Source organism: Aphelocoma coerulescens, unplaced genomic scaffold (genome assembly GCF_041296385.1).
Source record: "Aphelocoma coerulescens isolate FSJ_1873_10779 unplaced genomic scaffold, UR_Acoe_1.0 HiC_scaffold_70, whole genome shotgun sequence".
In the NCBI taxonomy this organism is placed as follows: Eukaryota; Metazoa; Chordata; class Aves; order Passeriformes; family Corvidae; genus Aphelocoma; species Aphelocoma coerulescens.
Window position 1 is genome coordinate 1,746,483 of NW_027184055.1, and position 15,984 is coordinate 1,762,466.

The 15,984-nt window shown below is 55.7% G+C and overlaps 1 protein-coding gene and 1 pseudogene across 1 annotated transcript; one reads left to right on the top strand and one right to left on the bottom strand.

Moving 5' to 3' along the window:
- The window catches only part of LOC138102326 (zinc finger protein 850-like), a 1,260,715-nt pseudogene that overhangs the window by 1,179,330 nt on the left and 65,401 nt on the right, over positions 1-15,984 (bottom strand).
- On the top strand, positions 6,512-12,795 carry LOC138102330 (maestro heat-like repeat-containing protein family member 7). Its single transcript, XM_069000020.1, has 16 exons — positions 6,512-6,623; positions 6,921-6,988; positions 7,103-7,285; positions 7,730-7,882; positions 8,066-8,214; positions 8,469-8,616; positions 8,825-9,012; positions 9,095-9,232; positions 9,506-9,620; positions 9,793-9,930; positions 10,171-10,347; positions 10,913-11,068; positions 11,228-11,329; positions 11,706-11,808; positions 12,082-12,138; positions 12,452-12,795. Exons 1-16 carry the CDS (start codon positions 6,512-6,514, stop codon positions 12,571-12,573), a joined length of 2,109 nt encoding a protein of 702 aa, XP_068856121.1. The 3' UTR covers positions 12,574-12,795.

The window sequence follows — 15,984 nt, forward strand, 5'->3', positions numbered from 1 at the left end:
AGTGCAGCACGACTGCTGCAGCAAAGCAGGACAAATGCTGGGAGAACTTTACAAGTTGTCCTTTCTTTTCCCTGTGGGCTGGGCACTTGTGCCATCGGTGAGGTTTTCATTGTGGCTGTTCTAACCTAAGAAACCAGGAGGTGGAACCAGCAATTGTTAGGGACTGCAAGCCAGGGGCGTCACTTTGCCTTTACGTGGCAGGGACGACACTACGCACTCAGCACATTGCCCCAGGCATGTGTGCACGGCCCAACAATTTGTCATCGAACAGCGGTGAGCACTTGGATGAAATCAAACTGACTCCTCATACGCAACTCATTCATTATAGAGATGACATCTTGGGCCAGGGCAGCAATGAGGAGGAAGTGCAACAAGTCCTTGAATTAGTTGTGGATCATAGGAAACAGAAAGACTGGGAAATTAACCCTACCAAAATTCAAGTGAAATTTTTGGGAATTCAGTGGCAATGTGAGCATCAGGAAATCTTCCCCAAAGCCCAGCAGAAAATGTTAGAGTTTGCCGTGCCACAAAATAAAAAGGAGGCACCAAGATTTATTGGATTATTCGTCTTTTGGAGACAACATATTCTGCATCTGAGACAAATCTCAACCCCTCTGCATAAAGTAACCAGGGGAAATAGGGAATTGGAATGGGGGAGTGAGCAGCAGGCTGCCTTTGAATTAGCCAAAGAGGCTATTAGCCAAAAAGGCCTTTAGATCTATGGCCTATGCAAAAGGGAGAAGTTGAGTTAAATGTACCTGTAAATGGGTCACATGCTGATGGGAGCCTCTGGCAGAAACAGGGAAAGAAAAAGGTTCCCCCGGGGTTTTGGGGGAGGAAGTTGCCAGAAGCAGGAAACAACTACACACCTTTTGAGAAACAGTTATTGGCATGTTATTGGGCACTGATGGAAACAGAACAACTTACCATAGGGTATGAAGTGGCTCTTCATCCGGAAATTCCTATTGTGCAGTGGGTCAGAAGGTCCCCAAAAGCCCATTGGATTGGGCACGCTCCGGAGTGTGGTACTGTAAAGTGGAAGTGGTATATTCGGGATAGGGCCAAGGTGGGAATGGGGCGGATAGCCACTCTTCATGAGCCAGTAGCAGCTGCCCCCGGGAGGGACCAAGAGGTGAGTGCCAACTTCACAGCTGAGAGGGAATCTCCAGGGAAGTGGGAAAAGCCTTCAGATCAACTAACGCCACAGGAAAAAGAACATGCTTGGTTTACGGATGGGTCAGCTGAATATATAGGAGGGAAAAGGTTTTGGAAAGCAGTAGCTGACCATCCTCATTCAGAAAAGTTTTTAGAAATGACCGGAGAAGGGAAAAGCAGTCAATATGCTGAATTCTATGCAATTGATATGGCTTTAAAACAAGAAGATCTAGGAGAATGCCTTTCCTATACTGCTTCTTGGTCGGTAGCTAAATGGGTTCGCTCCGTGGCTACCGACATGGGTAGGCAGAGCCTGGAAAATCTACTCCAAAGAGGTCTGGGGAAAGGAACTGTGGAGTGACCTTTGGGAAATGGTACAAAGAACTGATGTGACTGTGATTCATGTTGATGCCCATAGTGACACAGACACTTTAGAGCTACTTTATAACTCTGTTGCAGGCAACCGGGCAAAGATTTCCAAGCAAGACCAGAGTTCCCTCCAAAGGCGGATCACGAAGGCCTGGCAAAATGTGCACACCAAAAATGTGTGCACCTTGGACAAAAAGCCCCTTACAGGTGGGCTCAAGAGCGTGGCATTGCCATGTCACTCGATATGAGTAGAACTAGAATTGCTCACTGCCCCGTGTGCCAACATATGTACAAATGCCCGGTGCCAAACATTGTAAAAGGACAGCTGGGGAGAGGAAAATTGCCCGGACCAACTTGGCAAATGGATTACATTGGACCTTTACCCCAGGACCGAGGGTGTAAATATATCTGCCATAGACACATATCCTGGGTATTTGGTTGCCCATCCTTGTGAGAAGGCCACTCAGCATAGCACCATCTGTACTATAGGCACAATAATTCTGTATTACGGAATGCCATTACCGAGTCAAACAGATAATGGGTCTCATTTCCAGAACAAATTCATTCAGCAGTACGCTGAGCAGAAAAACATTCAGTGGGGTTTTCACACACCATATTATCCCCAAGCTGTGGGATTATCTGAGCAAATGAATGGGCTATTGAAAGAGCAGTGGAGAAACCTGGGAGATGGACACCTGTCCTGGTGGAGAACCCATCTCACTGATGCACTGCACATCCTTAACAATAGGCCCATCAGGGACATGGACACAAAGTCAGGGGACGGCGCTCAGAGTCAAAGTATATCATGATTTGGTCAGAGAAACATGGTCTCTTGACACCTCCCTAAGTAAGGGAAGCTCCCAAAGATGGGGACATGATGAACGGCCACCTGAGAGAGTTCTACAACATTATGGACCGGCTCCATGGAGCCCTAGCCAATTGGTGCCAGGGGCCAGAGAACCTGCCTATCATCTGAATTGGATAAGAAGACTGCAAGCTGTCTCAGAGATAATAACTAACCAGAGGGCTGCCGCCCCTGACCTTATGGCCGACCAATCCACGCAAACGCGGAATGCGATTTTCCAGCATCGCGGGGTTTTAGACTACCGGCAGAAGAAGGAGGAGTTTGCAGGAAAGAAAATGAATCCAACTGTCGCTTACAAATTGATGACAATGGAAAAGTAGGAAAACAGACAACTCGGGAGATGAGAAAATTAGCCCATGTACCAACCCAGACATGGGAATGTTGGGAACCAGATATATTCTTGTGGCTGCCAGGGAGTCTGTGGCTCAAAGGGGCCCTTTCTCCTTTCCCTTTGTGCAGCTGCTACCTTCTTCTTTATTCCTTGTTTCATTCCTTGTATTGTACCACTCATCCAGCACAGAGTACAGGGAAGGCAGCTCGCAGCTACACCTCAAGATCAACCAACCCTATGTGCAACAACTGCAGAGGCCGTCTGACAGCCGTGATTCATCCTGTAAGTCAGAGGAGCGACTGATGTGCTGAGGCCTGAGCCGCAGGCCTCAGCCGGAGCTGACCTACAAGATGAACCCTGGCCAATCTGTGACTAACACCCTCAGTATTATTTAGCTAAAAACAGATGACAAAGATGCTTATGCTAGCCATTTAACGCCAAATGGGCTGCTTTAGAAACTTTCCCATAACCGTGTACAGTTATCTGCAAGAAATGGATAATTTAAGAAACTTTCCCCAGCTGACATGAATAAAGGTTTGTTTGCAGGGTGTTTGAGGGGAAACCCTCCCAGGCAAGGCCTGGGCACTGGCCAAGCTGTGGCCCCTGCTGGTTGCAAAGTGTGCCATCAGATCCAGGTGTTTCCGGACTAAAAACTCAATCAAGTTACTTGGACTTCCTGATTTGGGCCTATAAAAGCTGGAGCCATGTTAGGGGCAAATTTGGAGGCCTCACATACAGGTAGATGCACCCATAGGATTCTCCCAATTGACGGGAAGGGTTCTCCAGATCCTTGCTGCGAAACGGGGCTCCCCAACGGCTGCAGATCTGGATGATGGTAAGGTATTTAGGCAGTTGGTGATGCATCTTTCTAAATCACTCTCCTTTCTCTTGGATAGTAATAATTAGGTGCATTACCTTGCTTATTTTTGCTTGTTGCTAAATCCAAGCCCCTAGTTTTACTGAATGTATCGTTTTACATTTGAGGTTCCTTAATTTCACAGTAAAATAAGAGCATTCTTTCCAGTGCTGTCTGTGTCCTTTAAATCGCCTCTGCCCCTTGGCAGAACAACAGGAGGCCCCTGAGGGGCTGGGGTGGTGGGAAGGCCCGAGGAAGTGGCTGTCAGAGGCCATAAGCAGCCTCCAGGCAGCCGCCTCGTTCCTGCCGCCCGGCTGCTCTGGCGCTTCCCCGAAGCATCTCCCAGGCCTGCGGCAGAAGCCCTCAAGGCCGGGCCTCAGCAGGAGGGTGGGGAGCACCCCGAGGTGCCGAGGCTGGGCTGGCTGGGGACAAGGAGGGCGGGGGGGCCCTGCTGGGGCACGGCCCCTGGCTGCTGCCAAGAAGGGGCGGTGGGCAGAGGCAGGGCTGGCGGCCAGCCCGGGCCCCCGCGGCTGCCCAGGCCACGGGGCTGTGACCGAGGCCCCCCTGACACAGAGCTCTGGGCCCGCACAGCTGCTGCCACCATGGGGAGGGCGGCGATGTCTCCTCGAGCAGGGCTGCCGAGTCGCTGCTGCCGAAACAGCTCTGGACGCCACAGAAACAGCACCAGAGCGTGCACAGGAACAGCAGGAGCCCCAGTGCCGGCACCAGCTCAACAAGGCATCCGCACCAGCCGGGACGCCAAACGGGGCCATACTGTGGGCACAGCTGCACGTGGCTTGGCAAAAGGCTCCAGCAGAATTGGCCACAATGGCTTCCTCTTGCCTTGCCGGCCTCACAGCGACGCTTGGCAGCTTCAGCTGCAGCCTGTGCCCCTGACTGACTTCAGTGGCCGTGCTTGAGGGCAGACTCGCCTTCCACAGTCAGGCGTCCCAAGGCAGCGGCATTGGTGCCATCGTGAGAGAGAGACTCTGATGGGACACAAGCCCTGCACTGCAGGTGCCATCCCTCTCCTGCATGCAGGCCCCTTAAAGACACGTACATGAGCTTCCAAATGAAATCCTGGACTTGTTTGGAACAAAGGAAGATGCAGCTGGCACTAAAGAAAAGCAGGGAGTGCTGGCAGACGTTCGGGGGCGGAGGGAAGCACTTTGCTGTGTGCAGAGGAGATGGCCCGGTTCACAAGCTCAGGCTTTGCTGCCAGAGGATCCTGCTTTGCTCTTGCTGGAGGCCATTCCCTACCAGTGCATGGCCCTCCATTGTTCCTGCATCACGACTGCTGGACCTGTGTGTCCCGAGTCCATGTGACAGCAGAAAAGGGTGGGACCTGTGTGCTTCCAGCGCCTGTCTTGGCTGCTCCTTCAGGGTGCTGGCACCATCATCAGAGACACAGAACAGCTTCTCCTCCCACAGCTATCCCTATCCTCTGCACTTCCCCAGGTGTCTCCCTTGATGTTCCCTGGGGAACCTCCCTGTTTGTGGCCGTCCATTGCCCTGCTCAGCAGGGACGCAGTTGTGTTTGGACGTGAGCTGCCACAGCCAGACACACAGCAACAGGAATGTTGAATATCAGAGGCTGGGACAATTCTTTCATTTCCAGAACGCAAGAAAGACAGAAAAGCACAAGGAAATGTCACAGTGTCTCTGTAGAATCTCTTTGCCCTGTGAAACTCAGCAGCTGATGCTGTTCTGGTGCTACTGCTAATCCCTTCCATGAAAAAATTCACTCCAGGAAGGAGCAACATCTCCTGTCGGATACCAAGTGCTGCCCCCAGTCACTCCAGGTGCTCCTGCCAACAGCCCCCTGTAGGAAGGAGCACAGACCCCAATGCACCTTGGCTTTGGCTGCCCTCTGGCAGAGAAGCCCCCGGGGGCACAGGTCTCTGGGGCAGGAGATGGGCACCAGCGCTGCCAGGGCTCGGGGGCGGCAGGTCTGCTTCGGAGGGGACTCTGCCACCCCTGCTGATTTCAGCGCTCCCCGGGCCCCAGGGGTCAGAGCAGCATTTGCGCCCTGGCCCACACATTCCTTGTCTGTGTCACAGCCCCGGCTTTAGGATGGCCACCGGCCGGGACGTGTCCCAAGGAGGCCGTGCCAGCTTCTGTGGAAGACCCCGAGCCCTTCCCGCGGCGGCTGCGGCGGCAGCCGTGGGGGCTCCTGGTGCTGCCCTGAGCCCGCAGAGCAGGGGAGCGTTTGCTTATGGCTGGAGCCGATGCTAAAGTTCCTGTTGGGCTGCCTTAGACACTTGGGGCAAGGCATTCCTTCCAACCTGGGCCACTTGGGGTGGGCTGGGGGCGGCCCCAGGGCAGGTGGGGTGTGTGCAAGGGCCCTTTGTGACGCGGCGCAGCACGGTCACCGTGGGATGGAACGGGACAGGGTGTCCCAGGGCCCTTTGTGACACGTGCTGACATTGGGGCTGGCAGCGAAGCGGCCACGCCACAGTGCTCGGAGCACGCGACGGGACAGGACGGGACAGAGCGGTGCCGTGAGGAGCCCCTGCACAGCGCACTCGTTCCTCGCTGACCCGGAGCTTTTCCGAGGCGTTATTCCTGCAGGTGACCTCGAGGCCAGACCACAGGACTTGGTGACCTGTGGCCTTCTCGAGGCTTCTCTTTTGCAGGTGACCTCGAGGGCAGACCGTGGGACTTGGTGCCCCGGAGCTTTTCCGAGGCATCTCCCATCCCTGTGGCCGGTGCCCTCAAGGCCAGACCGTTGGCTTTGCTGACCACAATCCTTGACGAGGAGTCTCCTGTCCTTGTGGCAAGAGCCCTCTGAGACCAGAGTGCAGGACTTGCTGTCCTGTAGCCTTCCTGAGGCTTCTCTGCTGCTGGTGCCTTCAAGGCACAAGTGCAGGACTTGTTCACTCAGAGCTTTCCCCAGGCATCTCTCTTGAAGGTGCCCTCGAGGCCAGACTGTGGCATGGCGGGCAGATTCCGTGGCCTGTTCAAAGTGTTCAGGGGGAAAAAAGGCCCTGCAGCTGCCCCAGCACAACAGCCCGAAGAGCTGGAGCAGTTCCAGCCACAGCAGGATGGTGAGTGACAGAGCTGGGCCACAGGGCTGATGGCAGCAGCCAGCTTGGTGCCTCCCATCCCATCCCATCCCATCCCATCCCATCCCATCCCATCCCATCCCATCCCATCCCATCCCATCCCTGGAGAACAGGCCCATGGATAGGACGGAAGAGGGGCCAGGCCAGACCCCCCGCAGCAGCCGTGCTCCATCCCCTGGGCATCCCGGGGCTGTCCCTGCCTGGGGAGCGCAGGGCTGGGCTGCGTTCTCCGGCCTCTCCCGCAGCCCCTCAGCTCTGGCTGCGCTCCCTCTTTGCCAGATGCAGCCCTGGACCGGACACAAGAGCAGGACCGTGCCCACGGCCACTTCCGGAGAAGAACAGCGCAGGTACCTGCAGCCATCCCCACCTGGGCTGGGCCTGCTGTCGCTGCTCAGCCGAGCACCGCGCCTGGAGCACCCCTTGGAACATCCCTCTCTTCCCTGTCCTCTGTTCTCCTGCAGATGTTCCGGAAGTTCATCCGCATTCGGCGTGGAAAGACCAGCACCACAGCAACTGAGGGCACAGCTGAGCCTGACTCTGGGCTGACCGAGCTCCAGGCAGAGCCTGGTGTCAGCACAGATTCACCTGAGTGCTCAGAAGACTCTGACAGTCCCATGAATGATCACACGGCGAAGACTCTCATGGCAGGGACTGAGGACATGGGAGGGACTGAGGATATGGCAGTGACAAAGGACATGGCAGGGACTGAGGACATGGGAGGGACTGAGGATATGGCAGTGACTGAGGACATGGCAGTGACTGAGGATATGGGAGGGACTGAGGATATGGCAGTGACAAAGGACATGGCAGGGACTGCGGACATGGGAGGGACTGAGGATATGGCAGTGACAAAGGACATGGCAGGGACTGAGGACATGGGAGGGACTGAGGATATGGCAGTGACTGAGGACATGGCAGTGACTGAGGATATGGGAGGGACTGAGGATATGGCAGTGACAAAGGACATGGCAGGGACTGAGGACATGGGAGGGACTGAGGATATGGCAGTGACAAAGGACATGGCAGGGACTGAGGACATGGGAGGGACTGAGGATATGGCAGTGACAAAGGACATGGCAGGGACTGAGGACGTGGCAGGGACTGAGGACATGGCCATCACAAACACCGACACCAGAGAGACTCAGGGCATCGCAAATCCTGACACCACGCCCACTCCCACTGGGATTCATGCTCCCGAACTGGATTTTTTTGAAGAGAGTGCTGTTTCTCCTCAGCAGCAGGTAAGCAGCCTGGGGCCAGGGCTGGACACTCCAAGGATCGTGTGCCCCCTCAAGCCACGGCTTCTGGGCCCCCTCAGCTTTTGAGACCAGAGCAGTGAGTTGAGAAGGGAAGCATTTCTTGGGGGCGGCTGGGGAAGTTGCTCCCTTGGACAGTGCTCCGAGTCTTCCCCATGCCTCCTCCAGGTGCCAGCCATGGTGAGGAACATTCACCAGAGACTCGGGTTCCATGTCACTGTGGATGCCAGGCTGCCCATTAACCTTCTGAGGCTGGCTGAAGAGCACCCCGCTGATGTGGTGCTGACCCTCCTGCGCTGTGCCCCATCGTGCGACAGGTACGGGGCCCAGCTGCCTTGAGAGCTCAGGGCTCACCAGCCCTTAGGGCCCATTGCCCTGTGCCGCCTGTCCTATGGGGTCTGCCAGACAGGCGGAGAGCTCCAGGACCCTCGGGCCCCTCTGTTTCCTGAGCCTGCTGCCATGCTCCCTCCCTGCCCCTCAGGGCACCGGGGCTCTGTCACCTGGGCCCCCACAGCTGCACAGGGCATGGTACTGTGACTGAGACGCCCCTGACAGAGCTCTGATCCCACAGAGCTGCCACAATGATGTGGAGACTCATAGGCTTGTCAGCCAGCACACTGGAGAAGGTGCTGCCAACACTGCTCTGTGTGATGGAGGACTGGCCTCTGCACAGCATGTCCACCTCTGATGGGGACGACACACCTGTCCTTGCCCTGGCTGTGAGTTTCTGGAACTGGCCTTTGTTCACCCCCAAGCTGCCGCTCCAGCAGCTCTCCATCCTCTCCCTGCCTCAGGCGCTGGGTGAAACCTGGGCTAGGGGCAGGCTCAGGGGGGCATCAGTCCTGGTGCTCCCCCTGCGTCTCCCCTCGGGCCCTGCCACATGGACAGCTCGGCACTGAGCGCTGTCTCGGGCTGCTTCTTTTGCAGGCAACTCTGGCGCTGTGGGTGATTGTCCAGGTGCCTCGGTGCCACGAGGCAATGAACCTTTACTCCTCCCGCATCTTTGTGGCTCTGCTCTCCCATGTTGTCATCACCACACAGCAGACGCCAGAGGAAGTTGATCACTTCTGGAGAGCGTGCCGGGAGGAACACGGCCTTCCCACCAACCCCAACAGGTCCCAGTCCTCCTGTCCTTCCCATGCCCTTGTGGCCAGCACCAGTGCTCCCAGTGTGACCTGGGCTTTGCTCTGCACACAGGTTTGCAGTGCAGGCCATGAAGGCTCTGCTCTGTCAACTGCGCTGTGACAATGAGGTGGTGGCTGTGGAGCGCAAGCGTGGCTGGGACACGCTGCTGTGTGCTGACACCCAGCACTATGCAGTGGGTCTGCTGGCCAGGTGAGACCCCCTTCTCCCCACTGCCCCCGGCACTTGTGCCCTGTGCCCGAGGTGCCCCACATCGTCCTTGTGGCCATGGGCCAGAGGGCCTGGTCAATGAGGGATGGCCAAGGGCACTGGAAAAGGCTGGAGAAGGGTGCTCAGGAGCAGCCACCTCCCAGAGCACCCACATCCCCTGCAGGGATGCTGGGGAAAGACCAGACCTCTGTGAGTCAGTCCTGGGAGATGTTTGCCCCTCACATCAGGGTCTTGGTGCGTTTTTTCCTCTGCCAGAGAGATGCGCCAGGTCTTGATGCCTTTGTGTTCCCGCATCACACTCCACCTGCTCAGGCTGCTCAGCAGGGAGGAGCCACGCTGGGATCTGCCCTTCCTGGCATTCCTTGTGGAGGTGAGCCTGACGGCCAGCGCTGCCTCGCTGAGCTGCCTCCCGCCTCTCTGCCCTCTCGTAGCCGCAGCTGCCTGGGACGGTGCCCACGCCCTGCGCTGCTGCCTGGGCCCAGCCCTGGGCGGTTCCGGGCTCCTGCCGGCCGGCTCCCCTGTCACTGCCCTGTGCCTTTCAGGTCCTCGAGTGCCTGGACTTGAGGGAATGCGGTGACAGTGTCCTGGAGATGATGTCCAGGTACCTGCTGAGCGAGTGCAGGCAGAGATGTCGCCTGGCACTCAGAGGCCTCGTGGTGCTCAGCAAGGATCCTGCGATGGTGAGAAGGCGGCAGCGGCTGAAGCTGCGCTGGGGAAAGCAGTCACATGGGCTTGGCTGGGCTTCAGGAGCTGAGGCAGCTGCTCCCAGCTCTCCTGCCTCCCGGCTCAGCTGCCCCAGTGCTTCGGGACAGGCCTTTGGCCTCCGGGCCCTGCGGCAGCAGGGTGGGCTTGCAGGGCCAGGGTGGTGTAGGCAGTGCAGCCGTTCATGGCTTCACAGCACAGCCTTGTGTTCCACACAGGCCAGAAGGATGGGCAGCCTGTCCCAACGGCTGGTGGAGCTGCTGGATGATGCAGACGGAGAGGTGGTCAGGATGTCCCTCTCTGTGTTCATGAATGTGCTGGAGAACAAAGACATCCTGGTATCCAGCACCACCGCCCCGAAACTGGCTGAGGCGCTCCTGCCACTCTTTGCAAATGTAAGGCTCTGTGCCCCAGCCATAGGCACTGGGTGCTGCCCAGAAATGCTGTGCCTTTTGCATTTTCAGGCTTTTGCCTAGGTGGGCCTGGAGTAGTTTGATGCCTTTTCCTGGTCTTAAAATCAAGAGTCAAACACTCTTAGAAGGGAGAAAGGGCTTTTACCTCTGTATTTATTATAAGGATCCTTAGGTGCACCACGCCCACGTGGAATGGGCCGAAATGCGCCCCGCAATGCACACACACGATAGATTGGGTATAACATTATAGATCTTACTAATTAGCATATCTATCAAAGATTCCCCAGTGAGAGGCTCAATTGAGCCCCCCTTCCCAAGGAACCTTCCCCCTCGATGGTCCTATCTTAGTTGACAAAATGTGTTCTGGAGAGGACCTTGGTGTCTGGCGTTTCTAAGATGTTTAGTCTCCTAGCTTAACAAAATAAGTCTAAGAATGTAGGCTAAAAAACACTAAGAATACAAAAAGCTATAAAAAGGTATATAAACAGGGTATGAAAGAAAAGGCAAAAAACTCATCATGGCATCAAGTTGGTTTCCTTTCCTCCAGGACAACAGCCATGTGCAGCTGCTCTCCATTCACCTCTTCTCCAAGGTGATGGAGTTGGTAGTGGAGGAGGGAAAAAAGCCCCTGAAGACGATTGTGAACCAGAGCCTTTACCCACTTTTAATCTATGGGGATGATGAGAACTGGCGTGTGGCAAAGGTAAGGTTTTGTGGGATGCTGCTGCATCCCTGCGAGGGGGCTCGGCTGCCTCCAGCCCTGGCGCCTCCCGGGCTGCAGCCTCCTCCCAGCCTTGGCACAGGGACACGAGTCCTGTGCCCTGGGCCGTGGTGCCATCTCTGGGTCTCTGCTGCTCTCCAGGCTTCTCGCGAAACACTGATTTGTGCAGCCAAGTTCCTGAAGAGGACAGATCTCGAGCAGCTGCTGAAGAAGGACCAGAGGTTGAAGTTTGCCGAGTGCCTGGTAAGGACTGCCTGGAAGCCCAAGCTGAGCCTGGAGAAGCCCCCTGCCCCTGGTGCCCAGTGTGGGGTTGGCTGCGGTGCTGCACCAGGAGCGCCAGCCTGCGCCCCACACGCCGCTCCCTTGCCTGGGCTCTTCTCCAGGCTCCTGTGGCCCCGAGCCGGCTGCCGATGGAGCCCCGGCCCCGCTGGGCCGTGGCGCGGGGCGGCACCGCGGCTCCCCGGGCAGCAGCCGGCCCTCGGCCCCCTCCAGAGCCCGGCGCCAGCGGCTGCTGGCCGGGCCTCGGGGCCGTGCGGGCAGGGGAGGCCAGGGCTGGGCGCAGAGAGCCCGGCCAAGGGCTGAGCCCGCGCCAACCCTTCCCTCCTGGCGCTCTCTGCAGCTGGCAGCGGACAGGAGCCGAGCGGCCGAGCTCCTGCACCAGGCCCTGCCGTTCGTGGGCAGCCCACAGGAGTCCCTGCGGGAGGCGGCCGCCAGGTTCATGGGTGAGCCACGAGCCCGGGGCCCCTCCCCGCCCCGCCGCAGCTCGGCCCCAGCCCCGGCTGCTGCCCCGGCAGCGGCATCCGGGCCCGGGGCCGTGCAGCCCCGCCTGCCCTCGGGGCCGCTGCCGCCCTCTCGCAGCCGTGCCCTCGGGCGTCAGGATGCGGCACGGGCCCGGGCTGAGCCCTGCCGGGGCAGGAGAGCGAGTGGCCACGGGGCTGGCAGCGCCGCTGCGAGGGAGCTGTGCCGCGGGGCCGTGACCGCCTCTGTGCTCCCAGCGACTGCCAGGGTGCTCTTGAGGGGGCAGAAGGAAGAGCTCCAGGTCCTCAGTGAGGGTGAGTGAGGGCAGCGGGCTGTCAGCAGGGGCTGGCGGGGGCGAGCTGCAATGCCTGGCTCGGGAGCTGCAATCCCTGCCCTGGCTGTGGGGGCTTTGCTCCATGTGTGGACTCGGGGTGACGTGGGCAGAGCACAGAGAGATTTCAGGGACACGGTGGGGAGCTCCATGGCCAGCACCTTCTGGCTGATCTCCTTGGCCCCTGCTGTCTTCTGGCCATGGCAGGAGCTGGGTGAGATGGGCCTGGCAGGAAGGTCTGCTTGGATTCCCGCAGATCCAGGCTCTGACCGTGGCTCTGTTCCTGTCTCTTCCAGCCCTTCAAGCCCTGAGGAGAGATGACAGCCCTTCCCAGACAAACATCGTAGTTCAGGAAATATTCAACAAAAGAGCTGCAGAACTACGTTCATCTGCTGGCTCAGAACCAGAGTCCCTTTAAGACCTCCAGATATCCTGCAAGATGAGACCATCTGGAGACAGAGTAGAGCAGCTGGACCTCCAGGCACAGCTGATGCTGGTCACAGCTGAGCCTGTGGAAAGCTCCCATAGCTCCTGCCCTCCCTCCCTTTTGACAGCTCCATCCCTCCAGCCCTCAGACCCTGCCCATCCCCTTTTTTCCTCCCAGCTCATCCCCTTCGCTTCGCCTCCTATTAATAAACAGTTTGGCTTCTTCACTTGATCTGCATCTCTGTGGTGCTGAAGCGGCGCAAAACCTGAGCCCTGGGACACACAGGCCTCTCCTGCCGCTCTCTTCCGTGCTATTACTGCAACCCTAGGGTATATCACAATGTCCCTCAGCCGTAGGGAGGAGGAGAGAAGATCCAGCAGGCAGGAATTGTGCAGCAAGATTGATTTATTTAATTATTTTACAAACTCTTTCATAAACTTTTTTCTTCATAGTCTAATTGGACAAAGGATCAGCCACCCCTTGGGGTGATTGGCTAAAATCCTAAAGCATCCATTGTCAAAATATTTTTCTACTGTACTATAAACAAGACTTTTCAAGGCTGCAGGTGTTTGGTTGTTTACATAACTCTGCTGCCTCTTCTGTGAGAGAGAAAAGTCTCTCACGGGCTTAGAAAATAGCAAGAAAATCCTTGCTAGCAGCATTTTTGTATCCACACCATGCCATATTTTATGCAGAGACACAGAGGAACGAGGGCAGCTCAGGCTGGAAAGGTCCCTGTCCTGAAGGTCCAGTTCCACAACACTGTGGAGTCAGAGGTCTTGCTGAGCACCCCAAAGGCCCTGGATTTTAGAACAGCCAACAGGAGTATGCTCCGGAGGCAGCTGTGAGGGATTCCGTGGCAAGCCTCCACAGAGGGCAAAGGAGCTTGGAATGCTGGAAGCTTTCAAGAGCAGCTTCCTGAAAGCACAGCAGTGCTCCATCCCTGCACGGGATCAGGGAGAGGGCAGAACCAGAGACCATCCGGGCTTAACAGTGGCCTCTGGGTGTGCCTACGAGCAAACGAAGCAGCAGCACAGTGGCCGAGACTCGGACGCGCGACCATCCCGGTGTCCGGAGCGCTGTCAGGCAGTGTTGGGATCCTGGGGGCGGTTCTGGTCTCCACAAGTGTGGAATTGCAGCCCCTGCTGATGCCTTGAGAGGCCACCTAAAAACAGAGGCTAGACCAGAATAAGGGAATAAAGGTAGGTATTTATTTGAAAGGCCTTCAAAGGTACATCCAGGGTAGCCAGAGGCTACTGCCAAGAGGGACCCCAAGATGGACAACAGGTCACGAGTTCTTCACAGTTTTGTAAGTTTGGTTCATTTGCATATGTGCCAGTTTGGCCAAATTTAGAAATATATCCTCTGAGAGAAGGCACAACCACCCCTCCCCTGAACCTGGTTCAGGAAAAAATAAGTTTTCCTCAAAGGAAAGTGAAGGAGATAAAAACTATTTCTTTAACGAACACACGGGAAAAGGAAAATAATGCTAAATAATACAATCTTTCAGTGTGGAGGAAAAACCTGAGAAAATGTTAGAGTCCTTCCTTTGGTCTCCTCGGAGCTGGGGCTTGGGCCAGGGCCAGGCCCTCTGTGCTCGGTGGCAAGTCCTCCCAATGTGCTCTGATATTGAAGCAGTCCATCAGAAAAGGGAGAAAATCCAAAATTCCAGGGAATGAAAAAAAAATCAGCTCTCAGTCTCCCTTTGGAGAAAAAGAAGCTGAAGAACTGGCCAAAAGCTGACCAGGGAAGCAGCAAGCTGGGTGCCTCCTCCCTCCCCTGCTGCAGCTGGGAAAAAGAAAGTCCCTATCTCTGTGTGACCTTGAACAAGCTGCAAACTGCTTTGAAAAAGTTTTGCTCAGTTTTTCCTTCCCCCTCTCAGGCTCAGTTTAGAGGCACAGAAAGGCACAAAGTTAATTTCTGGGCATAGGGCAGTGATATGGGATACACATCACAAAGTCACCCCAAGACATTCCACCCCTTATCCCATATCACTGGCTCAATGCCCAAACTAAGATATTCTAACTCTACACACACACATCAATACATATACATATACATATACATATACATATACATATACATATACATATACATATACATATACATATACACAGCTATGTACGAACAGTGACAGTGACAATCAGCAAGCAGTGGTACCCAGGCATTCCACATTACAGATGGTTTTCACACGACAATCAGATCTCCCTGTGGTACACAATGTGGTGTTCCATCTTTCTGCATTACCCACCACGTGCAACCAGGTCCCTGAGCAAAGACAACCCCACGGGTGGGTTTGTCTGTACTCGAGGCAGAATTTATCCACACAGTCTTTCCTAACAGACCTCTGACATGCACTACTGGGACCTTATCTCCATCTGTTGTATGCAGGGATTCAGATTGGGCTGGACCAGCTCTCTTGGTGGAACCTGGGGTGTTAACTAACCAGGTGGCCTTTGCCAGATGCTGCTCCAAATTTTTGAAAGTTCCCCCACTCAGTGCCTTCAAGGTGGTTTTCAACAATCCATGGCACTGTTCCACTTTGCCTGCAGCTGGTGCATGGTAAGGGATGTGGTACACCCACTCAATGCCATGTTCTCTAGCCCAGGTGTTAATAAGGCTATTCTTAAAATGAGTCCCATTGTCAGATTCAATTCTCTCAGGGGTGCCATGCCTCCAAAGGACTTGCTTTTCCAGGCCCAGGATGGTGTTCCGGGCTGTAGCGTGAGGCACAGGGTAGGTCTCCAGCCATCCTGTGGTGGCTTCTACCATTGTGAGCACATGGCGCTTGCCTTGGCGGGTTTGAGGCAGTGTGATGTAATCAATCTGCCAGGCCTCCCCATACTTGTATTTGGACCATCGCCCACCGTACCACAGGGGCTTCACCCGCTTGGCCTGCTTGATCGCAGCGCATGTCTCACAGTCATGGATCACCTGGGAGATACTGTCCATGGTTAGATCCACCCCTCGGTCTCGTGCCCACTTATAGGTGGCATCTCTGCCCTGATGGCCTGAGGCATCATGGGCCCATTGAGCTAGGAACAACTCTCCTTTACGTTTCCAATCTGAATCTATCTGTGACACTTCTATCTTTGCAGCCTGATCTACCTGCCTGTTGTTTTGGTGTTCCTCATTAGCCCTACTCTTGGGGACATGGGCATCTACATGGCGGACTTTCACAACCAGCTTTCTTACTCGGGCAGCGATGTCTTTCCACTCTTCAGCAGCCCAGATTGGTTTTCCCCTACGCAGCCAATTAGCTTTTTCCCACTTTTCTAACCATCCCCACAGAACATTGGCTACCATCCATGAATCAGTGTAGAGGTAGAGCTTTGGCCACTTCTCTCTTTCAGCAATGTCCAGGGCTAGTTGAACAGCTTTGAGTTCAGCGAATTGGCTTGA